At 31.8% G+C, this 24,995-nt stretch overlaps 3 protein-coding genes and 1 long non-coding RNA gene across 7 annotated transcripts; 3 read left to right on the top strand and 1 right to left on the bottom strand.

The window, feature by feature from the left end:
* Positions 1–1,242: 1,242 nt before the first annotated feature.
* On the top strand, positions 1,243–4,991 carry LOC112707186 (uncharacterized protein At1g03900). Its single transcript, XM_025758819.3, has 8 exons — positions 1,243–1,769; positions 2,074–2,105; positions 2,408–2,508; positions 2,599–2,671; positions 2,767–2,798; positions 3,822–3,912; positions 4,085–4,199; positions 4,297–4,991. The coding sequence occupies exons 1-8, from the start codon at positions 1,659–1,661 to the stop codon at positions 4,600–4,602; spliced, it is 861 nt and encodes a 286-aa protein (XP_025614604.1). The 5' UTR covers positions 1,243–1,658; the 3' UTR covers positions 4,603–4,991.
* Positions 4,992–6,679: 1,688 nt separating this feature from the next.
* LOC112707185 (uncharacterized) lies at positions 6,680–9,705 on the top strand. 4 transcript variants are annotated; one of them, XM_025758818.3, is made up of 6 exons: positions 6,680–6,950; positions 7,487–7,611; positions 7,854–8,532; positions 8,658–8,726; positions 8,944–9,083; positions 9,190–9,705. In XM_025758818.3, the coding sequence occupies exons 2-6, from the start codon at positions 7,519–7,521 to the stop codon at positions 9,379–9,381; spliced, it is 1,173 nt and encodes a 390-aa protein (XP_025614603.1). In that variant the 5' UTR covers positions 6,680–6,950; positions 7,487–7,518; the 3' UTR covers positions 9,382–9,705. The 4 variants fall into 4 exon arrangements, with proteins under 4 accessions (XP_025614603.1, XP_025614600.1, XP_072057310.1 ...); XM_025758815.3 differs by having other exon boundaries at positions 8,935–9,083; XM_072201209.1 differs by having other exon boundaries at positions 6,934–7,025.
* Positions 9,706–14,120: 4,415 nt separating this feature from the next.
* On the top strand, positions 14,121–14,953 carry LOC112705296 (uncharacterized). Its single transcript, XM_025756131.1, has 2 exons — positions 14,121–14,717; positions 14,759–14,953. Exons 1-2 carry the CDS (start codon positions 14,121–14,123, stop codon positions 14,951–14,953), a joined length of 792 nt encoding a protein of 263 aa, XP_025611916.1.
* Positions 14,954–18,128: 3,175 nt separating this feature from the next.
* Positions 18,129–19,449, bottom strand: LOC112707184 (uncharacterized). Its single transcript, XR_011864798.1, has 3 exons — positions 19,197–19,449; positions 18,777–19,113; positions 18,129–18,652 (listed from the first exon to the last, which is right to left on the bottom strand). It is a non-coding gene; the product is annotated as an uncharacterized lncRNA (long non-coding RNA).
* Positions 19,450–24,995: the final 5,546 nt, after the last annotated feature.

Below are 24,995 nucleotides of genomic sequence, written 5' to 3'. Positions count from 1 at the left end.
GAATACAAAAGCAAAACAAAATAACAAAACACTAAGCGTAGAAGCGGGAAAAAAACATCAATTTATTCTAAAAAGAAGAAAGAAGGAAGAGCAGCAAACAACACAGGTGCATGGGAATGTAGCACTGTAATCCCTGACAGCAACAGTGGTCAACCAGAAGTATAGCACTAGGGAACAATGAGGACTTTCGAGAAGAGTGACAGATGAAAGGAAAACAAAGAAGAAAATGGAGAAGGCAGTTATAAAAAAGGAAAAATAAAACCCCAACGTTCCAAAGAGAATACGGAAGGACGATGGGCTAAAATGGAAAAACATTAAAAACCCTTCTCTCTCCCATTACGCGTCATTATGACGCCTCGGAAAACACAAACGGACAAGTCTCATCATTGAGAAGCGTAATGGACATATGCAACCCTGCACTCTAACCACGGAATCACGACCCATCGAGTCGGTGGGGACTCAACCTCACCAACGCCAGCGACGAAACCAAGCAAGCATGTTCTCTCACTCCGAGGGCAACTGTTCCGGGCCTAGAATCCGGAATCCTAACAGGCCTAAATGTGACTTAGTGCAAGCACCCCCCATTATCTTAACCATCCGAAAATTTTTTTACACCTAACCACCTTTTAAATGCTAAGAGGTGGGCCCTCCCTACAAGATAAGATAACTCACAATACTATAGAAGGGGAGTCTTTTACTTTTTCAAGTACGATCTAATTCTACCTAACACTCAAACTCTATTTCATTAATATTTTTACTTAAGCATTGGAGTGTTTTTGTAGATATCACTCTCTGTTATTCTTAAAGTTCGATCAGATTATCTGCCAAGACCAACGAGTTTCCAATCCATCTTATCAAATCCTCCAAGCCTCCAAGGTCATCCTTATACAATTTCTAACTTTATTTTAGATTTGTATATTTAAAATGAGTATTGCACTACCTCAAATATTGTTATGCCTGTCATAATATAAGAAGTAAGATTGTAAGAATTTCAATTTATTATGGTATATTCTTCTTTTATTTCATCTATATTAATTATTAAAAAATATTAGAAAATTATTGTAATTTATTATTTTTATTATTAATTAGTTATTAATATTTAAAAATAAAAATAAAATATATTATTAAATTAATAAATTAAAAAAATTAGATTAAATAAACTAAATTAATAATTAAATAATAAAAAATAATAAATTATGACTCACATTTTCCTATATTATTATCCTTATTATTTATGGTACTACCTAATTACTTAATACCAATAAGTTAATATTGCCATTTATATTTCTGACTTTCTTTTTTTAATTTCTTTTTGACTTGAAACCAAAGCAATGACAGTCCAAAAACTCCAAATCGATGGACCCACCTAACACTATACTAACCACCGTCCGATAAACAAAAGTATTCGAATCAGACGGTGATAATCGCTCTGATGCAGAACTGCTGCGGTGCTTCGTCGTCTCCCCCAAAGAGAACGAACCAGAAACAAAAACCTTCTTCTCAGTCCTTTCTCTCTCTTACCCAAATTTCAGAGGGAAGCAAATAAAACAAAAATAAAAACTTTTCGCAATCGTGCTCCCATTCAGACCCAGATCGAGTTTCTTCAGCTCCTGAATCCTGTTCCATCAAAGTTACAATCTTTTATGCGTTTCTGAATCATGGAGAGTGAAGGGAAGGAACCCCACATTCAGAATAGTGGTGGAGAAGGCGAAGATACAGAGCCCGTTGAGCTCGTTCTGTTTCAAGTCTCTGAGTGCTACGTCTACATAGTGAGTCTTTGATCTGCGTTTGAAGTGAATCAGTGAAATTTGATCAATTCTTGTAATTTATTTTGGTGGAGTTTTGGAAAAGTTTGGTTTTGATGATTTGGCTGTGATATTCAATTTTGCCATTGAGTGAGGGTGCCGATTATCAAGTTTGATACCTGTGTTCTTCCTGAGAAATTTGGTGGCATTGGTTGAGTTTCTTTAGATTTTTGTTACTTGAATTTGCTGTGTTAATTATCAGATAATGGTTTGGAATTTGAAAACTTTGTGGCATGAAGCTAATGCTTTCTTTGTACTATTTGTGCAGATACCTCCAAGAAAGACAGCATCTTCTTACAGGTTTTTGATCAATTTCAAATTATGGCTACTGATCTGACTAGTTTACTATATTTTTCATGATGTTTAAAATTATCAAATGTACATTTATTCTAGCATTGTTAGGATGCCAACCTTTTTAAGGTCTTTGATTAATTAGAGTATTTGCCTTGTAATTTTGTTTGTATCTTTCAACCCCTTTTGTGAACTTTGTTTTATGGGAAGTGATTGATCTTCAACATTTCCACTTGGTGGTCGTGGATTTGTGATGTTTTTTATTTTGCTGCTTCCAAGTTTGAAAATTTAGATTGGGAAGTTCATTTCAGGGCTGATGAATGGGATGTCAATAAATGGGCTTGGGAAGGGATATTGAAGGTTGTAAGCAAAGGAGAAGAATGCATCATTAGACTTGAAGATAAGAAAACAGGTAAGATCATATTAAATATGCTTTAATTTCATCATACAATTAAATTACTTTTGTATTTTTTTATTACTACAATGAAATATATTTAACTAGGTGAATTATATGCTCGAGCATTTTTAAGAAAAGGAGAGCCGCATCCTGTGGAACCAGTTATTGACAGCAGCAGGTCATTTTTTAGACTGTTGATAGCTTTTGCTTGTTAATTTGTTATTATACAGTTTGTATATCCAAATGCTTAATATTTTTACTTATATTCTGCAGATATTTTGTTCTTCGCATAGAAGAGAATATAGGTGAGCCGGTGCATCTGCATTGTGCTTTTTTACTTCTTTTCTTCCTTTCATCTTGTATCACTGGTATGAGGTGAGGGTTAGCCAGAGACTTGTGAAGGAAGGAAATAGGACAAAAAAAATTGAGAAGTTGTTTGGTTTAGTTCCGAAAATTAAGTTCATCCATATGTTAGTCATGACCTGTTTCTTAAATTGTGTTTGTTTTCCTCTCAGAACAGAATCAGATGAAAGTTTATCTTGCTGTCAATTGTATTCTATCAACCTTTTGAGTTTTGTGCATAAAATTTATGCTGTCATTGTCAAGAATTTGGCTTGTTTGTTAAATTGTTTGATCTGCTTCCACTAGAAAATGAAGGTTTCGGGAAGCAGTGAAGCACTAGCCTTTATCAATTACTATGTCACTGAAAAGAAGAATTTCTATCATTCTGTGTCTTGTCTTTTTACCCTGTAGCATTGGAAAATAAGATGACCATAGCCTACATGGCTAAACACTCTTATTATTATCGTTTTATTGTGTCAGTATGTCTGTGTTTTCCTTTTCAACCAATAATTCTCAAGAATATTGTGTTTTGAGTAGGTCATTCAATCATAGTTAAACTGTAATTTATTTATGTGTATTTTGCATCTGTAGTTAAATGCAGAAAGTTGTCACTAACTTTCATGGTTGATGAACAAATTAAGTACCTTTACCTGAAGCAAAATATTTTTTTCCCCTGTCAAATTTAATTTGAGTGCATTTCTAAAGTTTAATTCCTCAGAATTCCGAACTAAAGCTCCCTATTGATAGTTAGTTCTGTATAAAATGACTTTTATCATCTTCAATTGTTCTGCTTTATCTGTTTAACAATATGATATCTAATTTTAATCAAATTCAGTCCCCACTTCTGCTAATGCATTGCTTCTCTTTAGTATGACCAAATACATTTTTGAGTAACATTTTTTTTTTTCTTTTTAGTTGGACATTTTCTGCTCTCTATTTCTTGTAACCTGCGAATTCTGGATTTTACCAACTTGAAAATCTTGCAGATGGACGACTCCGGCATGCTTTTATTGGCATAGGATTCCGAGAAAGAACAGAAGCTTATGATTTCCAAGCTGCCTTGCATGATCATATGAAGTATCCTTCATGTTGATTAAGTTGGAGTTAACATTTTTATCTTCTATATCACTATTTGCATAGTTTAATCTCCACACACATTTTTAATTCATGTTAACATAGAGGATTTAAGTCTTCATTCTGTTTCATCGACAGTTGGAAAAATAGAAAGTCTTTTCCTATTGTATTGAAGATATCTGAACAAAAAGCAAACTGCAGAAGAGATGGAACAGCATTATCAGCAAAGTTCCTCAGTTGATTATAGTTTGAAAGAAGGCGAGACTATTGTACTCCAATTAAAGAATAGTGTATGGAAATCCACATGTTCCTTTTTTTCATGATTATTATTATTTTTTTCTTCTTCTCGATATTAAGATTCTATATTTTCTCGTCTATTATGTGCAGAAAAGTGGGCGCAGTGTGAAGTCCAAGTTTTTCGAGCAGAGTCAGAGCAACTTCTCAGAAGAAAAGGGTGGAAAACCAGAATCTATTCTTAGCATTAAGTTACCACCACCGCCTCCTCCGGGTCCACTTTCGCCTGCGGCAACCATACAAAAGTCACCGATAAACTTACCTCCAAAACTCAACCTTGAGAAAACTTCTGAAGTTGAGGCCTTTAAAACAGAAGACACACATCAGAATTCTGCTGAAGACCAAAGCACACAGGATATACCGGATGATGATTTTGGCGATTTTCAAGCAGCTGGTTAACCTACCTAATGCACAGTTTGAGTTTGTGATGATGACTAGGAAACGGTACGAAATGGTGCACTCGATGTTCATCTCGGACACACATGGAATGCTGATTCAGCTTGGAGACTCAATTATGCCCTTCCAAACTTGGATAGATTAAACTCTCTTCATAGCCAACAATAACTATCTTTGTGAGTCAACTCGTGATGTGTAATTGGTGGTTGTTTTAGTTGTGCACTGAGCTGCTATTATGAGAATTTTCCTTCTTCTTGGTCACTTTATTTCAGTTGCATACTTAGTTTATGTTTTTATCAATGTTGGTATGCCTATATTTGCATTTGGTACATCCTAAGCTTCTTATTATAGCATCAATGCTGTTATGATCAATGAATCAGATTGAGTGTAAATGGCTTTACTGATTTGTTCCCTTGGACAAATTGAAGATCAATAATATGAATTATACAAGAAGAACTAAGCCTTGAGGGGAAAAACAGTAAACTTCTATTTTGACTCTTCAAAGTTTTTGTGGTTTTCACATTTTAGTCTTCATAGATTTTGGTGACTAAATTAGTTTCAGTGGTTGTACAAAATTTCATTCAGTGTCAACATACTTTATTAGCATCTATTTAAAAAAGTGATGTTAATTTGAAACTTAAAGAGAGTTAGTAACAACCAACAATTATAAAGAGAAAATATGAATTTCAACAATTATAATTTTTTTTATCTTTATTAGCCATAATTAATTAATTATTGATTGTTGGCACCTTTTTTATTGGGAAACAAATTTTTTTGTCTATTCAAATATATAGGCAGCCTCCTCCTTTGCAAAAAGTTTGGAGGTTTATTGTGACAAGCACTATATTTTAGAGAACTATATTAAGTTTTTTCACTTTGAAAAAAAAAAAAAAAACACACACTATGAGACAGTTTGGATTGGCTTTTGAAAAAAGTATTTATTTTTATCTTTTTAAAAAAGATCTTTGGGTTCAAAAAAGATTTTTTTTAATGATATTTTTTTAAAAGATTTTTTATAAAAGTAAAAGTGATTTTATGTTTGGATATCTCATGTAAAAATATCTTTTTATCTATCAATTATGTTTGGATAAAATAAGATAAAAGTAATTTTTTGTTCATTTATTATATAAAAAATATTTTTTTAAGAAAATATATCTTTTAAAAAAAAGATGTAAATTGTAACATCTAAATTTTTTTTATTTTTTTAGTACTTTTACTTTTACTATTAAAAATTTGCCAAACACACTAAAAAATAAAAAATCTTTTTTATTAAAAAAGATATTTTTTATCGATTTAATGACGTCCAAACAAGTATTTTTTTAACAGACAAAAATTATTTTATATTTAAATAGATTTTTTTAAAAAAAATTTAAATATTAAAAATGTCTTTTGTTTTTATTTTTTTTAAAATAAGATATTGTTAGTTTTTAGAAAAAACAGATAATTTATTTTTTTTAACAAAATTACTTCTTTTAAAAGACATATCCAAATAAATTTTAGATTGAATAAAAATATTTTTTTCACTAAAAAAACCACTTCAAACTTGTAACAACACTATGGTGCTGAACTGCTGATAATGAAAGCATAATAGTAGTGACTAATGGACAACAATATGCTTTGTGGTGGTCGTATGTTAAAAGTTTTATCCAAACTACCCAATCTTGATGGAATTCCTTAAATATAATTCGACTTGAATTGTTTATTCCAATTAAAAACATATAATAATTTAAAATTTTATATTATAAATTATAAAATTTAAAATTTGAATGAGAAACTAGTTTAATCTAAATTCTAAATTACAATAGTTTCAATCGGATTGAATTAAAAAATAAATTTAAATAGATACAATATAAATCATAATTTTTTGAATAAATTTAGATTATATTAAAAAACAAAAATCAATTCGATATCATCTAAATCGTAACAAATTATATTAATTTTATTTTTGAAATTGATTTAATCCAAACTACAATAATTATATATATGAATTATTAGAAGCAAAAAATGTAAATATTCTTTCTTAAAAAAAAAGATATCATTAAAATCATCCATATATACGCTATCTCTTGCGAAATAAGATAGAGAAAGAAACAAAAAAGAAAGTAGTAACAGAAAAAGAGTGAATGAAAACAAAAGAACAGTACAAAAAGAATGCAGTGATTGCAGGTCAAAATATAATGGCATGAGGGTTCAATTGAATTGAATTTAATTGAATTGAGGGTCCCACACAAACACTCACATAAGGGTTCTCACTTTCTTTGTTCTCTTGTGTTGTGCTGACCTCACTCTCTCTTCTTCTCTTCCTCTTAAATTCTCTTCTCCGCTTTCTGTCTTGGAACTCGAACAATCAAGTAAATTCTTTTCCCTCTTTCTCTTTAATTTTATTGGAGTAGTATTCCGATTGCGTTGTGCTTTATGATTGCAAGGTTGTTTTTTTCTTTTAATTGTTTACATATTGGATTGTTTTGTTTCCTCTATTGCTTTAATTTAATTTGAGTTTAGGTCAAGTTGTGCTCTGATCAAGGTTAACCTGGAGGTTGCATGTTGAGGGTTTTTAAAAAAATTACTCTTTTCCTTTTAGGATAATATGGTTAAAATTGGAGCATTATGAGAAGTAAGTAAACAGTGTCCTGAAGGATGTTTTGTGGTTTAGAAGATGAAATTATGGTTCTGTTTGTTGTAGTTGGGGAATGGGAATGGGACTCTGAGAAGTGGGGTTGAGTTTGGCATTATTAGGTAACAACTTGTTTAATGCTGATTGTTGCTTATTAAGGTTTCTTAGCCTATAACTTCATCTCCAATCCATTTAATTTCTTGTTAATAATAGCATTCATGAATCAATGTACATTAGGCCTATGAAACTACAGCCTCATAAATTCTCTTGCAGATAATCAAGTAGAAACATAGTTACATACTGTGATGGCTATGGATGTAAAAGGCATAGCATGGGTTGGAAACGTGTACCAAAAGTTTGAGAATATGTGCCTCGAGATGGAAGAGATGATGCTTCAGGTATGCGTTTGTCACAATCCTTTTATTAAGTATCATTATCACATGCATTGAGAGTTGGATCATGAATGTATCCTTTTATGGCAATCTATGATAAAACCTTTTCTGAATTACTTCTTATTTATGATATCTATTCAGTAAGATTATTCTGGTTGAACAATTCTTGATAATGATAGTTATGTGGTATGAATTGATTTGCACTATAAATCTTCCCCCCCCCCCCCCCCCTTGTTTGTTGATGACAGGATACTGTTAAATACATGGAGGATCAGATGCAGACTGTTGGGGAAAATGTTAAAAAAATTTATGCTGGTGTCATGAAAGATTTACTTCCTCTATCTTTGTGTGATTTGGATGAAAAGGCTGTGTCTGAATTGCTGATAGATCATCATACTGATGACAGTTCCTTGGAGATGACATCTCAAGGTTCCGAGAAAATAACCGTAAAGGTAGATGCCAAGGAGACAGCAGAGGATTCAAGGATCAATTTTGATGTTGATATTGCTGCAATATGTGATGAATCTTGTGATGCCAATGCTTTGTTCGAGTCGGATGCTGGTGATTTTGTTCAAGTTGGTAATTCATATATAAAATCAAACCTTGGTGGTGATGAAAATCAACAAAGTAAGATGCCTTCGACCAATGCAGCCAGTGAAATCACTTCCTTAGCATCAGATAGAGGCAGATGCAGCACATCTCAAGCATGTGAGCTCTCAAATGAAAAACAAAATCATGAAGTTAATTTTTCAAATCTGGCTTCTTCTGAAGTAAAAAGTCCTGCTTCTGATGCACTGTGCTGCGATGAAATTGAAAGTTCAAGTACTGAACAGATCTACAATGCTCCGGCATTAGTTAAGCCAGCTGAAAAGAAAGAGATGAACATGGGTTGTTCTTCCTCCAGTGTCCTATTCGGAGACTCAGATGGTAAGTATTTGAGACTGCTTGAAATAGTTACCAAACAGGACCTAAGTGTTTGTTGAATATATTTGTATCCTTTTTATCGGTAACATAAAACTTCTGATGATGGCTATATTTTACTTACCTGGCAGGGTTCTCTATGATCAGAGCAATAGAGTCAGATGAGTATTCTCATGACACTGTTGTTGTATCTCATCCAGGTATGAATTTGTTTCGTTCAATAGTACGAGTTTAGGTTTTTCAAATTCAAATCATTACGAAATACTTCCTTGGTTTGTTTATTATTACCTGTTGTTTGAAAATACTTAACGCAGTTTATCACACAAACCTTTTTCTTCGGTCTCTTTCTTGAAACCATGATAACAAAATTTGGTATGTTGGTAACCGATTCCTTTAACATTATTTAAGAAATTCCAGAAGCATGGAGTTCAGATGCAACAATGATTGATACCGTGCAACAAGATGATGAGCAGAATCTTGATGAAACTTGTATTATGGTGACCAGAGATGAACTTCAATTAGCTCCCAAGACTGGTGGTAATCTAGAGAATAATAAGGTACATGCATGCAGACGCACGCTCACACACCTCAAACCTTTCTTTTTATTTTGTTGGTGGATGTTCATCTCTAACAGGAGTATCCTTGTTTCTTTAATGTCTGAAGAAAAAGAGGCGGCAACCCTTCTCGTTATCCAAGAAGTCTGCAAGGAAGCAAGAGTATAAGGAGCTTGTGATATGGCATGGAAACAATGATGAAGAGGAGGACGTTGTGAAGAATTCATGTCCAAGCTCAGTTAAGGATCACAAAAATTCACAGCTTCCTGATGTCTCTGAACCTGAATGGGAGCTTCTCTGAATATACCACATTTTTATCCCTTATATATATATATTGTTGAGCATGCAGTATTGCAGCGAAGATTCAATTTTCATACAATAAGAACTTATGTTACTAGACCTTTTCCTAGTTCCTAGCAGCAACACTTTTATTCCTTCTTTTTCCCCTGTTCTTAATTAATTAGGCCATTCAAATGAGAACATCTAAATAGGGTAGTTTAAGTTATATATAGAATGTGAATGTCCTCTTTTTTTTTTATTGACTTATGTTTATATTGAGTATTCATATTATATACTTTTGGAGGATTTGAAATGTTTAGCATAAATGAGACATCTCTTGCTTGGATATTTATTTGCCCTTCTAACTGTTTCATTCTAAGAGTAGGATAGGGTATTCTGGGGTTGTAGTATGTTTAAATCACTGCATCAAAAATGTTATTTGAAGATGCTTGTCTGTTTTTATTGAAGATACCATTTGACTCATTCGGTTAGATAGTAAAATGCTGTGAATATAATACCTGACGTTTGACGTATATTGTAGTCACATAAATGAAATAATTTCGTGGTGAGTAAGATCGAGTTTCCGAGTTTTCTTTGGGCAACATTTAGATCAATTCATGTCACAACAACGGGGAGAACCATGAAGGCCTTATAGGCTTATAGCCCATTTAAAAGTAAAATGCTTGTCTAAACAAAAACGTAATATTGGGCTTCAATAAACCTTTTACGAAATACTCTGTCATAACCAATAAAAATGATCACAGGGTGTTCCATGGTGTTTACCTTGGACAGATGAAAAAAAGCTTCCAAACGGTGGAAGTGTTTGTAGCTAAACTAAGCTATCTCTCACGTCGGAGAGTAACCTCTGTCTGGTAGGAGAGTGTATTCAAACAATAGGTTCGTTTCCATCTCAAAACAAGAGTTATAACCCAAAAAGCCTAAACAACCACACTCGCATAACATTCAAGACATATTCTGCAGTCTTCAGTTACGTGAGCTTACACCAGGATCAGAGAAACAACCTTTCAAGCACAGAGAGGGCAATCATGGCATTGAAGGAAGGACTATCACCATTAATCAAAACCTGCAAGCAATATAGTTGGTAAGATACTAGAGCAAGCAAAAATGCTATTCTGGGGATTTGGGGTTGCAATATCTGAGGTAGGCAGGAATAAGGTCTTGATCAGTTTCAAGGACAAATGGACGAAGAGAGAGTCTGTGGTGGAGGTGATGAAACTCTGGGTTCAGATACATGGGCTCCCACACAACTATTTGAATATCAACACTGCAACCAATATAGGCATTGTGGCTGAGACAAAGAACCCAAGGAGAAACTTTGTGCTGGAACGTCCCTTCTTACCAGTTAAGGTGGCCATTGACATAACTAGACCTATTCCAACTGGATTCCGGATCAACTTCAAATATGAGAGAATCCAGGACACTTATTGCTTGAACTGTGGTATAATCGAACATGGGAAGAAAGAATGTAAAAGACCTATGTCTATGGCATGTTGGCACCCAGAAAAGCCTAGGTATTCAACAGGGATGGGTTAATAAGGCAACACCATTAGACCATATTGAGAAGAGAACTCATCACAATTTTTATTTATGACCCACGTGTCATAAAAGGTAACTCCACATCAACTTTTACGTCATAAATAGTAAATAAAAACTCAAAGTATCTCTCTTCTTTTTTAGGAGGAACTAACTTTAATTCCTATTGTAGTTCTACTTAATTAATTAATTAAAATAATTAAAATTAATGCAGTTACCATTTTTTAATAATATTAATATTAAAAATAATTTATATATAATAATAATACACAATATATAATTCGAGATTACATTAATTTATAAAATTACTTAATATAAAGAAAAACATAGTTAAGTTCTATAATTGACGACAAACATTGTGAAATTGCCATATGTATTTAACTAAGTCCTTTTTAAGCTGTCTATGTTACTGTCTATTTTGAAGTTAGGCATTTCTTTAGAAAAATTGATGGTACGGTGCAAAATCTTCCTTTTCCAGCTGAGGTTGTGATAAGTCGTTTTCGATATCGTCATACTCTAAGTCTTGAGAAAAATTTCCTGCGTAAATGTCTCTTTCATCCTCAACAATCATATTATGCAATATAATACAAGCTCTCATTATGTTTACAAGCTTCTTCATTTTCCAAAAGCGCGTTGGACCACGTATAATTGCAAAGCGTGCTTGCAACACTTCGAATGCTCGCTTCACATATTTTCTTTGCCCTTCTTGGTATTGTGTAAATAACTGACGTTCCTCCCCTTGTAGCTTTGAGATTGATTTGACAAATGTGACTCATTCACGATAAATACCATCTGTGAATTTAGACTAGATTGTATCGGAATCTGAAGGGATGGGTTAGAAGAACCACCAATACCAGATAAGTCATGTCTCGATGCACTGAATTGAGTTAGAAATGGCAAGGATGTTGGAGCAACATTTTTTTATAAGGAGTTAAATATGGATGAAAATAAAAAATGTGATGTTTGTGGATTTTGATTATGTGGTTGGAATATAGGAAATTGATTATTATAAGGAGTTTGAAAATTGAAATTAGGAATATTTTGTTGATTTGGATTTTAAAATTTATTTAGTAGTGTGAAATTTTGATTTGGAATGTGAGAGTTTGAAGTTTGAGATTGTTGGGTATTTGGAGTTTGAGAAAAGTTTTGTAAGTAATTGAAAAAAGAGTTGAGTTGATTTGGATCCATTTTTTCGAACAAAAAATAATCTCAGAAGAACTTTAATTTCGTAAATTGGAAAGAAGATGAAAAAGAGTAGAAGAAAGTGTGAGAATAAAAGTGTATGCAAGTAATATATATAGAGTAATAAAATATTAATTTATTAACATAATAACGGCTAATTTTTAACCAATAATTTTTTAGCGACTAGTTTTATAATGTAGTTAACATTTTAAATTTTATAAATAAAAATAAACAACTCCCCGAAAAAATATTTTGTAATATGCAAAAAATTAAATTTATTTTTTATGCAAATAAATTTAATTAATTATAATTTAATATAACAATATAAATATTATTTAATATAATTTAATATAATTACGCATATTAATTATAATTTAATATAATTATGTATATTAATTATAATTTAATATAATTAATTATTAAATAATTAATATAAATTATTAATTAAATAAAAATATAATTATTTAATATAATAAATTATTAGTTATACGGTTATGTGACCGTTATTTCATATATATATATATAGGGTAATTCACCCTGATAAGTCAATGAGTGAATAAAAGTATACCAATCAATTAAATGTAAAATTAGTTCATGAATCAACTAGAGTGATATTTTTATGTAGTTCGAATTAGGGTAATTCGAACTCCTTTCTCAATGTAATTCGAATAAGTCTGATTCGAATTACACACACGCACACATCCACTAATTCGAATCAAACTGATTCGAATTACACACACATACTAACTCGAATCAGGGTGATTCGAATTACACACACGTAATCCAATGTATGAATTGGGGTGATTCGAATTACTCAAGGTATAATTCGAAATATACTGTTTCGAATTATACAGGGCCAGACGCGTATAAATATGGTGTGAACGTGAATTGATCTTATTAGAGTCAGAAAATGGCTAGTGAGGAGAGTTTTGTAGTGTTGGTTCATCATAGAGGATCGATTTAGAGGAAAACATGATCTGGTGTAAAGTTCACTGATAAGGATCCTCTCAGTATTTTTATGAGGCCTATGACGAGCTATGATGACTTTGTGAATTCTATACTACAGAAACTTGGAGTGCAAGGCGTGAAACGGGTTCAGAAGTTATTCTATCGCATCCCAATCTCAGTGATGTAAGAAATCGTGAAGTATGATTGTTTCACGATAGGGAGTGATGAGGACTTGCAGGTCCTATTTCATTATCGTCGGCAGCTTTCCGAGGTTAGAACACCTGAGTTTTTGGCGAAGTTGGTTGATGCGGTATCTAGCTCGGGGGGTTCGAACCGAAATACCCACACTTTAGGCACGGTAGCCGGTTCTAGCTCCAGACATGTTGGTGCATCTTCATCCGTCCCAATGAATGAATCTCCGGACGAACCTGTCGCCTCGTCGTCGTTCGCTATTCATCTCAACTGTAGTGGAGGCGGAGAGCTTGGTATCGTGGATAGGGTGTCGACTTTTTTACAGTGTGCGGCACTGGCTGGTCTGGACGATGCATTGCTGGATGATGTTGACGATGATGATGTGGAGCCATATATCATTGGTGATGACAGTGGCGATGAGATTGCAGCGAGTAATCTAGCTGGGGCTGGAGGTGGTTCTAGCTTTGGGACACAGTAGTACCCTCCGCACTTTTCATCTTGGACTTGGATGCCATGAGACAGGAGGGGGTTCTTGGGGAGCCTACTGGATTTGGTGCTAGAGATTCCCAGGGGTCTGGTGGTCTCACAGAGTTTCAGGTTGGTTAGCAGTTTCAGGATAAAGATGAGGTCGTGTTAAGTGTGAAGACATATAGCATCCGATGCGGGATATAGTACAAAGTGGTGGAGTCTGACTATCGCCAGTATGTAGAAAAGTGTTATGAGTTTGGGAATGGGTGCACATGGTTGATTAGGCTAAGTCTCTGGCAGCGCAAGAGTATTTGAGAGGTAAAACGGTACAACGGACCTCATACGTGTCTTGCGACGTCCATCTCTAGCGACCACAGGAGTCTGGATAATCATGTGATCTCGGCATTCATCATGCCAATGGTTAGAGCTGATGCATCTATCAGCATCAAGGTGCTTCTGAATGCGACGGCGGCACACTTTGGGTTCAGGCCGACTTATATGAGGGTCTGGTTGGCGAAGCAGAAGGCTATCGCCCACATCTATGGTGATTGGGATGAGTCATACAACGGGCTGCCGCGGTGGGTGTTAGGAGTTCAGTTGACAATGCCTGGTAGTGTTGCAGTCCTTAGGACGAGTCCTGTTCGAGTTGGGGGCCAGGTCGATGGCTCGCAAGCATATTTTCACCAACTTTTCTGGACGTTTCCACCATGTATTAAGGCATTCCGGCATTGTAAACCGTTGGTGAGTATTAACGGCACCAACTTGTATGGTAAGTATGGGAGAACGTTGCTCGTCGCGATTGCACAGGACGGGAATTCCAACATCCTGCCTGTTGCATTTGCACTCGTGGAGGGTGAGAATGCGGAGTCCTGGGCGTTCTTTCTTTTCCATCTTCGTCAGCACGTGACCCTGCAATCGGGTCTCCTGGTTTTATCAAATAGGCACAATGAGATCAAGGCTGCACTTGAGGCTCCCGACGGAGGATGGTACCACCTGCTGCATACCGTGCATTCTGTATTCGACATGTGACAGCAAATTTTGCCCTCACATTCAAGGGAAAGGATGCAAGGAGGCTTCTTATGAATGCAGCTTATGCAAAGACGGAGGTGGAATTTGATTACTGGTTTGATATACTGCGGTCTGAAGACCCTGCCATGTGTGAGTGGGTGAACAGGATTGAGTATTCATTGTGGACTCAGCATCGGGATGAGGGTAGGAGATTCGGGCACATGATGACAAATAATTCCTGAAGGGGGTCAGGAATCTTCCGGTGTGCTCGCTCGTGAAGGCGACTTATGGGAGGTTGGTAGAGCTATTCATTCGTAAGGGGAGAGAGGCAGATGCCCAGCTAAGAACCGGACAACAATTCATGAGGGCTTTTGGCCACCGTACGATGGTCCGACAGTGATATCGAACCCCACCAAGAGGCATGCGAATGAGGAATGTCCTAGGTCCACCCGGATATACAGACTACCATGGACGAGACTGACCCGAACAGGCTGAAGAGATGCGGTCTTTGTAGGCAATCAGGACACACACGTCGAAGTTGTCCACAGGGCGGAGGAGCAAGGCGCACTGGGGGAGATGAGTAGATGTCATGTTAGGTGTATTAATATCTTATTTGTATTTTAATATTCAGACTCCCTTGTTTTAATTTGGTACTTGAAGTTGTTGATTATCAATGTTTCAGTAGTGTATTGTGATGTATTTAACGTGCGTTCTTATTAGCTCGATGTGTTTCATTTCTCATGTATAAGCTTATATTATGTTAAAACGTATCTTGATATAATCTACTCAAGAAACCATAATTTAATATACGTGAAACAAATAACACATAGCGAGTTTCAACAGAGGTGATACAAAATATAGTTATATGTTACATAACCGAAGTAACACAAATTACAATAGGGGATAAACATACATAACATAAATAAGTACAGCATCACAAGATACAACACTGAGGATAAATAAGAGTCATAATAACAGACAGGTCATCTGAATAGATGGAATCCCGTGAAGCAACGACGGGGACGTCGGACCCTCTGGAGCAGACAAAAAAAATTAAAAAGCTGAAGATTAAGTTACAGAATTTAGTATTTACAGAAGAACAACAAAAGAAAATACTCTTAACTAAAGAAAGACTAACTCAACTTTGGAAACAAGAGGAGATATTTTGGGGACAAAGAGCTAGAGTGAAGTGATTGAGATTTATAGATATGAAAACCACCTTTTTTCATGCTTCTACTATCCAAAGGAGAGATAGAAATTGTATTAAAAATATGAGAGAATCAAGGGATGAATGATTTAGTGGTGAAAAAGAGATGATGAATTTCACTCTTAATCATTATAAAAAGTTGTTCACAACTAAGAGAAGATTAAACATGGAGGATTGTATCAGGTATATACTGAAAAGGGTTACTCAGGACACGAATGACATGCTGAATGAAAGAGTAACAGATAAAAAGATTAAATATGTCGTCTTTAGCATGGAAAGTTTGAAAGCACTAGAACCGAATTGCTTTAATAGGTTGTTTTATCAAAAGATTTGGGATATTATTAATAAAGAGGTATGTTGTGAAGAATTTCTTCCAGTAAAAAACCATTTCAGAGGAGATTAGTGAGACAACTTTGGTTCTCATCCCGAAAGTGAAGCAACCTGAGAGTCTTAACCACCTTAGACCTATAAGTTTATGTAATTTTTTGTACAAGATCATTCTTAGGATTATGGTACTTAGATTAAGAAAATTGATTGACAAAATCATATCTTTGATTCATAGTACTTTTGTTAGAGGTAGACATATTTAGAATAATATTGTGATTGTATAAGAAGTCTTTCATGAGCTAAACAAGAAAGGAAGGGGGTTCTCAGAACTTAATAATAAAGATTGACATGAATAAAGCCTACGATATATTAGAGTAAAATTTGTTGGAAGCTACTCTTAAAGCATTTGATTTTTAAGAAAGCTGGGTCAAGTTGATCATGGAATGTGTTAAGAGTGCAAATTATAGAATTAAGATAAATGACAATTTATTCAGAAAAATCAAGCTACAAAGAAGTCTTAGGTAAAAAAATTTTCTCTCCCCATACTTATTTATCATAGCAGCTAAGGTCTTTACTATATTAATGGAAAAGACGTCAAGAGAAAAGAGAATCTCTAGGTTAAGAATTGCCCCAACAGTCCCGGTCATATCTCACATTCTTTTTGCAGATGAGTGTATTATCTTTTCAGAAGCAAATGAGAAAGAGGTGTATCAGATTATATCTATTTTAAGCATGTATATAGAGATCTCAGGACAAATGATCAATTTAAAAAAGTCAGGCAGAACTTCGATAATCAGATCCTTATTAAAAAAGAGTTAATATTGAAGAAATTTTAAATATGGCATCATGGAACAATCCAAAAAAATATCTTGGCCGCCTTGCACATTGGAGGAGATAAAAAAATATAGCTATTACATAGATGGAAGAGAGAATTATGAAAAAATTTGAGGGATGAAAGGAGAAGTTGCTCAATCAAACAAGGAAAGATGTAATCATCAAAGCAGTAGTTTAAGCCATACTAATGTATGCTATAAACATAGAGAAGTTTCTAAAAGATTTTTGTCATAGGCTAAGTGGTAAAGTGGCAAGATTTTGGTAGGCTTCGAGTGGAAAACAAAAAAGAATTCATTGGAAGAGTTAGAAAAACATCAGTGGAAGTAAAAAAAAAATAGAGGTATTAGGTTCAAAGATTTTCATATTCAAAATATAGCACACCTAACTAAACAAGCATGGAGATTATTAGAGAATCCTGAGACTATTTGGGTTAGAATGCTAAAGACTTTATACTTTTCGAATTGTGAATTTTGAGAGGCCAAAGATAAAAAAAAAGGAGAATCTTGCACATAGAAGAATATATTGCAAGAAAGAAATTTAATTCTAAAGAAAGGAAAGTGGAGCATTGAAAATAGAAAAAAGTAAGAATTTGAGAGAATAATTGAGCTATAGATAATATCAGCCTGCACGGACAGCAAAATTTAGAGATTAACAAAATTAAACAGTTGTTAAAAGAGGAAAAGGCCGGAATTTTCGAAAAATAAGAGCCACGTTTGATCAAGAGAGCTTTGAGAGAATAGTAAAAACTCCTGTAAGCATATTAAGAAGAGAAGACACCTTAATTTGGCCATATTGTAGAAATGGCAAGTACTAAGTGAAGTCCGGATATCATGTAGCTAAAATGGGTAGTCAACAATAAGATTCAGATCAACCATCAATAAGCAAGAACGGAAAAGAGCTATAAAAAAATTTAGAGATTTTGAGTTCCACATAAAATTAAAATATTTCTTTGAAAAGCATCGCACAATATTATTCCAGTTTATGATAATTTGAGAAAAAATGAGTTACTAACAATTTTTACTGTCTAATTTATGTGCAAGAGATGGAGATTACAGAACATGCATTACTTCTATGCCAATAGATAAGAGTAGCATGGTTTAGTTCACAAATCCAATACTGTCCAACTAAATAGACAGTTACAACTTTTAAAAACTGACTACTAAACATTATAAAGAGAATTAAAGATACAGGAGTAGAGCACCATAACAGGATCATTAGTAAGGTAGCTTTCTTAATTTGGGAGATTTGAAAAAAATAGGAATCTAAAAAGGTCCACCAGAATATTAAACCAAATCTAAGAATTACAATAGCTAGAGCTAAGATCTTAGAGAAAGAGTTCTATGAAAATACAGAAAAAAATCATCACAATAATCAAACAGCCAAAAGAAGCAGAGTTCACAACATTATTTGGAGACCTCCTCCGTATGGTTGCTTAAAGGTAAATATTGATGCAGCTTTTTCTGGAAATTAAAGAAGTGGAGCTACCACAGCAATGATCAGAGATCATCATGGTAAGGTACTCATAGGAGCCACAAATAAACTAAAAGTAGCATCAAGTTTGGCAGCAGAAGCTCTGGCAATAAGAAATGCAATGGTTTTAATAAAAAATGTGTAATTGGAGAAAGTTTTGATTGAGTCAGACAGCCAATTAATTATTCAAGCAATAAAGTCAAAAACATAAATTGAAATTTTTTTACCAGTACTTAAAGATATATGGGAGCTTCAACAAGAGAACGTTAATTACGGATTTATCTGGGTACCAAGAGAAGGCAATCAACTGGCTCACACGATAGCGAATTTGACAAGCTTGAGCAGCCTCAATCCCATGTGGGGTGTGTGTGTCCTCGAGATGCAGTTAGAAGAATTGTCATTGAGGAGGAATCTCTGACTCCGGCAGAAACGCAAATCACGTAAAGTGAATCAAAGCATCTTACAAACTGTGGAAGTTGCACGAAATTTCAGCATCCATGAACCGGAGGTGCGAAGAAGAAAAGGCGGTAACCTAAGAGAAAAAGAGACTCAACAGCGCGTTGCCTAAAAGCGATGGAAATTTTGAGAGAAGTAAGGATATTGATCGTTCAGAACAGAAAAGCTTCATCAATCGAGAGAGAGAATACCAATATAGGAAGGTGACGAGATGTGACATAGAAGAGTGCTCATTTGAGAAGAAGGGTAGAGCATATGTGCTTTCTCCATCCTATGTTACATATGGTGTTAATGGAAGAAGGATTTAGTGTATTAGTTGATGGGTGGGAAACCCATTCAATTGAATTAGGTCCCTCTTCTCTTATTGGTTCTTTGGGCGTGGGTTGGGTTTTTACCCACCCATATCCAAGTCCCTAAAAAAAAAGCTTCCAAACGATGATCATATGGTGGTGGAACGTATTTGTAAAAAAATCTGATACCTGCAAGTAGAGTAAGTGTTAGTTTGGATTGGCTTTTTTGAGTGAAAAAAGTGTTTTTTTTTTTTTTAAAAATAAAGTACTTTTATTTAATTTAAAACTTATTTGGATACGTCTTTTAAAAAAAGTATTTTTATTAAAAAAAGTAAATTATTTGTTTTTTTTTTAAATCTAACAATACATTACTTAAAGAAAAAACAGAAACAAAAGACGTTTATAATACTTAAAAATTCTTTTTAAAAAGTCTATCTAAATATAAAATAATTTTATATGTAAAAAAAATATTTTTTTAGGACTTGTTTGGATGTCATTCTCAAAAAAAAATATTTTAAATGATACTTTTTTAAAAATTTTTTTATAAAAATAAAAATAATTTTATATTTGAATATCTCATGTAAAAAAATTTATTTATAAATTATGTTTGAGTAAAATAAGATAAAAATATTTATTTATTTATTATGTAAAAAATATTTTTTTAAGAAAAAAATATAAATTGTAGCTTTTAAATTTTTTTATTTTTTTAGTATTTTTATTTTTACTATTAAAAATTTGTAAAATATATTAAAAAATAAAAAATATTTTTTTATTAAAAATATATTTTTTATCGATTTAATAACCTCAAAACTTCAAACCAATCTTTAAAAAGGAAAAAAAATTTAAAAGCCAATTAAAACGGAGTCTAAGTGTAGTTTGGTTTAAAAAGATAGATGTTTACAGGTGAGTTTGGAGCTAATAACCGTTAAGAGAAGGCAATATTTCCTCAATGATATTATGATAAGGTTATTTGCATAGTGCGCAAGATCCTTTACTAAGTTGGGAGCTCTTACAAAAAAGTTGCATAAAACACACGATGCTCAAACAAAAAAATGACCCAAAATATTAATAATAACTGAAAGAAAATCATTAATAAATTTTATTTTCTTTTTTTTTTAATGTTGTATAAGTCACCAAAAAAAAATTTATGACAAACTGACAGATAGGCATATTAATATTTTATCAAGTTGCAACAGCCAAATCCAATAAATTATAATTTCTTTAAAAAAAAAATTTGTAACCTTTATGACTCTTCCGAATGTACTAAAAATTTAATAAAATTATATAAATTTTATATTGCTACTTTCTTTTTGTTATTTGAAGAATATCTCGTGCCATTTTTAGTAGTGAGTGAGAGAAGAATATATAGAGGTAGTGGTTAGATCAAAGAAAGAAGGGCCATTATATATAATCATCCAATTCTAGTGTTTGTGTTTGTATAATAACAATAATTGTAACGTGAGAATTAATTACTTAACTAACTAATAATTCACCACATATATAGTACTTAATTGGTAGCCGCCACAAAGCACATTACGTTTTTCTCAAGTACAAATAAAGTTAAGGTTCATGAATGCATATTTTAATTTGTATCCCATGGGGTAATGCCTGCCATTATTGACCTATATGAAATTGAAAAGTTTAAGGCACTAAGGCAAGTATATTAATTTCTTTTTTTTTTTTAAACTTTCTCCCTTAGCAAGCAACTTGCATATGAAATATATATTGTACCAAAATGGGCCAGGCATCTATAGTTGCTGGACATGGCCCACATAGCCCTATAGTTGAAATAACATTTTTCTTGAGCAAAATACAAAGAATAATGTTAAAGAAATAACCTGCTTAGTTAGACGAGTAATCAACTCACTCATCTGCTTAAATAAGTGTCGGGATTTGAATTTCGTCTTATGCATGTATCAATTTATTGACCAGTAACAGACCCTTAAATGAAGTTCCGATTTACGATATATTAATCGTTAACCTGTCAAGTGGAGAGATATCGTGAACAACTAAAAAAATGTTAAAAAAATAATTTATTTAAGCTAATATCAACTATTTTTAAAAGAATTATTTTATTTATGTTAAATTTTAAATTATAAATTTCTTAACACAAAATTTAAAATTATAAATCTAAACTCAAAAATTGACTAACATTAATAAACTAAAAATTAATTCTTTATATTTTTCAAATATAAATCCTCACATTCTCTTATTCCACCTTAAGCCAATAGAGTTTGAGAAGGAGAGAACAAATAAAGAGTGCAATCAATTAAACTATTTCTTTGGATTATTATGACCACATTAACAACTTTGGTTTTGGAATGGTTTGCAATGCTACTTTGCTCAAAAGAATATGACAATGCATAAAGTAAAAGGACCTACAAGAAGGTGGTGCAAGATAATGGTGGGCTTCCAAAAGCTACAAATATTATAAGAAGGATTTTCATCATGGAGTATAGCTTATGTAGTTTACTTTTATTGGTTTAATTCATTTGAGATATATATTATTGCAAATGGATAAAAGAATCAAAAGCTACAACAGCTATTGGTGATTAACTGATTATATGTATTTGAGGACAAAACCTCAAGAATTCAATAATGTACTTTGTTTTTGAGTAGCGAATTGATTTTGAATTTTTTTCTTTTATATTACATACAATTATATGCATAATATACCTGCAATAAAAATGTTTCTTTTGGTTTTAAAAATAAATAAAAATAAAAATGCCTTGGTTAATTACTTTGCCTATTAGTTTCTGTAACTACATTTTTTTAGATAATTAGCTAGGCGTTAATCTTGAGTATCTTTCGGTTGAAAATTAACCACTAATTTTTAGTTTTGTCTTAGACTATTTCTTAGCGGGTAAGGATTAGTCACAAATTCTATTGTATACATACACATTATTGCTCGTAAGAATCTGATTTATATATGATATTTAAATAATTCAAACAATTAATACCACTTGTTAGTGCATAAAGTGGATGAGGGTTAATTCAATTGCTGAAAATAAGTGGCACGTTCTTATCCGTCTAACTTAACTTGTAATCAATTTAGGATAATAGGATCAATTGATCTTAGTTTGGCATCATTTCAAAGGATTCTATATATATGGAAAAATTATGGTAATATTATAAAAAAAAACTAAAATTTATTTTATTTAATTTATTAATTATTTATTAAATATATATTAATTATAATTAATTAATATTAATAAATAAGATAATCAATACGTAGAATCATATTTTTTATTAATTTTATTTTGTTATTAAATATTAAAAAAATAAATGTAAGGTTAGACAAATTTTGATTAATATATGATTGCTAGTCTGAAAACTGACAAAGACTTTCTTCTCAATCAAATCATTCCGTGTATGACGTGTATTAATTACTTAAATAATTAGGCATACACAGAACCAACTCTAGAGAGCATTAATTTGGCATTCTTCTAACAAATTTATATACAGTACTCAGCACAAGACATTGTATCATGCACACACATGCATGCATATGTATATGTGAATATGTATTAATAAAATATTAAAATTTAACTAATTTAAATTATCAAGTAATTAGTTTACTAGTTTACTTAAATAAGTGTTAAAAATTTGAATTCTATATTATATATATAATATTCTATTATCAATAACAGACTCTTAAATAAAATTTAAATTTATAATAAATTAATTATTAAATTATCAAATTAAAATATACTATAAAAAATATTAATATGTTAGTGGTATAGTGAGTTTGCATCTCTAATACATTATCTATATGAAAAATGTTAAGTGTCTTTTAAAAGTCACCTTTTGGTCAGCTTTTTTAAGAATTTATTATCATTTAATTAATTTAAGTATCTACTTTTATGTATTAGTTGTTTAAAAAATTAAAAAAATTATTTATTTTTTGTTTTTTTTCTTTTTTAAAAATTGGATAAAGAATAATATTTAAAATATATTTAGTTACACTGCATCTATATTAGAAGTATCAAATAGAAAAGTTTATTCTGTCTCGTCTTATTCCGTCTCATCAAAAGTCCGCCATCTAGTGGGCTGATCCATCCCGCCCCGTCTAATGAGGCAGTCTTAAATTCTTTCTTCGTCCCATCTACGGTGGGTTAAGCCCGCCAAATTTCTATTTTTTTATAAACCATTAAATATTATACAATATATATAATTTCACAACTATTTTAATAAGTTTATAATTTTTAAAAATATAAAAAAATTATCATTTCTAAATTCACAAACACTAAAATCTTTATAATTATAAATATGTCATAAATATAATCATAAACTAAATTTTTTAAAACAAAATAATAAAACCAACATTGTCAAACCAAAACAAACATTGTCTAAAATATATAATTAAATATTTTTGAATTTATAATCAATCAAACATAAAACATAATCCAAAATATAACTTAGAATATCTTCAATGACCATCTTCATCCTCTTGTAGATCAATAATATCATAGAAATTTATAAAAAATCGGCTCTAACAAAAAAAAATAGTCTAACTGACCGGAAAAACCTGCTCCACTCCGTCGAAATTCGCAAAAGCTCACAAATTAAACGGTACAAATTAGGTAAATTTTTTAAATTTAACAGTTTTAAATTTTTAACCTAACCCACCTTTTTTAACAAATTATACAGATAAAACTGATAAATTTCGATGCATTTGCCATCCCTAATCTATATATTATACATGCATGAATGAATATATGAATAACCTCTCATTCACAAATTAAATTATTAAGGGGTTTAATTATTGGATATTTGGATATGATAGAAGGAAGATTAATTAATTGGAAGAGTGAAGGAACAAGGGATAAGGGGAAGGGCCTTGTTGGAACCTAAAAGCCGCCAACAAGTACTGTTTCTTTCTTCCCACTTACTTCTCGTGTTGTTTGATTATGACTTCTCTGATTGCGATCATACATTATAATTAATTAATTATATATACATATACATACATACATATATAATATAGAAACTCTTATCACAAGAAAAGAAACTATAATTATAAATTAAATTATTGTACGCATATTCAAATTGAATCATGCCTGGCTATGATTATTATTATTGTAGTTTTAAAGTTACATGTAAATATTGTGCTTAACTAACTTAGGCAAAACATTTAGGTATACGTTTTCTTTATTTGGTGAACAATATAATTGAGTGAAAACTACAAAAATTTTATTATTTATAAAAAGTAGGTATATTATACATAATATTTTTTTGATGTTTTTTATTAAAAATATATTTTTTATTTATTAAAAATATAATAATTTATATATCTTTTCTTATTAGTTTAAACTTTTAAAAAAATAATTTTATAATAAGATATCAGAGTTTGTTCTTATTAATTATTATCCTCCAAACCAAAAAAAAATTAGCATACGTCAAAGAAAAAAAATATATAAAAAGTTAAGTAAATTAAAAAAAAACTCTAATTTAAAAAGTGTATTAAAAATATAATTATTCATGTGTCTTTTTTTTATTAATTTGAACTTAAAAAAATATATATTTTTCATAACACTGAAATTGCACTCTTTATTGTGGTATCCTTTCTTTAAATCTTAATATACTTCAGCTTGATAAATTTCACAACCATATATAAAATATTGGAGTAGATTATAAGTAAGAATAAAATAAATAAGAGAAATTTTTGAGGATCAATAAAATTTATTATTTTTTATTATT

Source organism: Arachis hypogaea, chromosome 8 (assembly GCF_003086295.3).
Source record: "Arachis hypogaea cultivar Tifrunner chromosome 8, arahy.Tifrunner.gnm2.J5K5, whole genome shotgun sequence".
Taxonomy (NCBI): Eukaryota; Viridiplantae; Streptophyta; class Magnoliopsida; order Fabales; family Fabaceae; genus Arachis; species Arachis hypogaea.
This window is presented reverse-complemented; position numbering and strand designations above follow the sequence as displayed.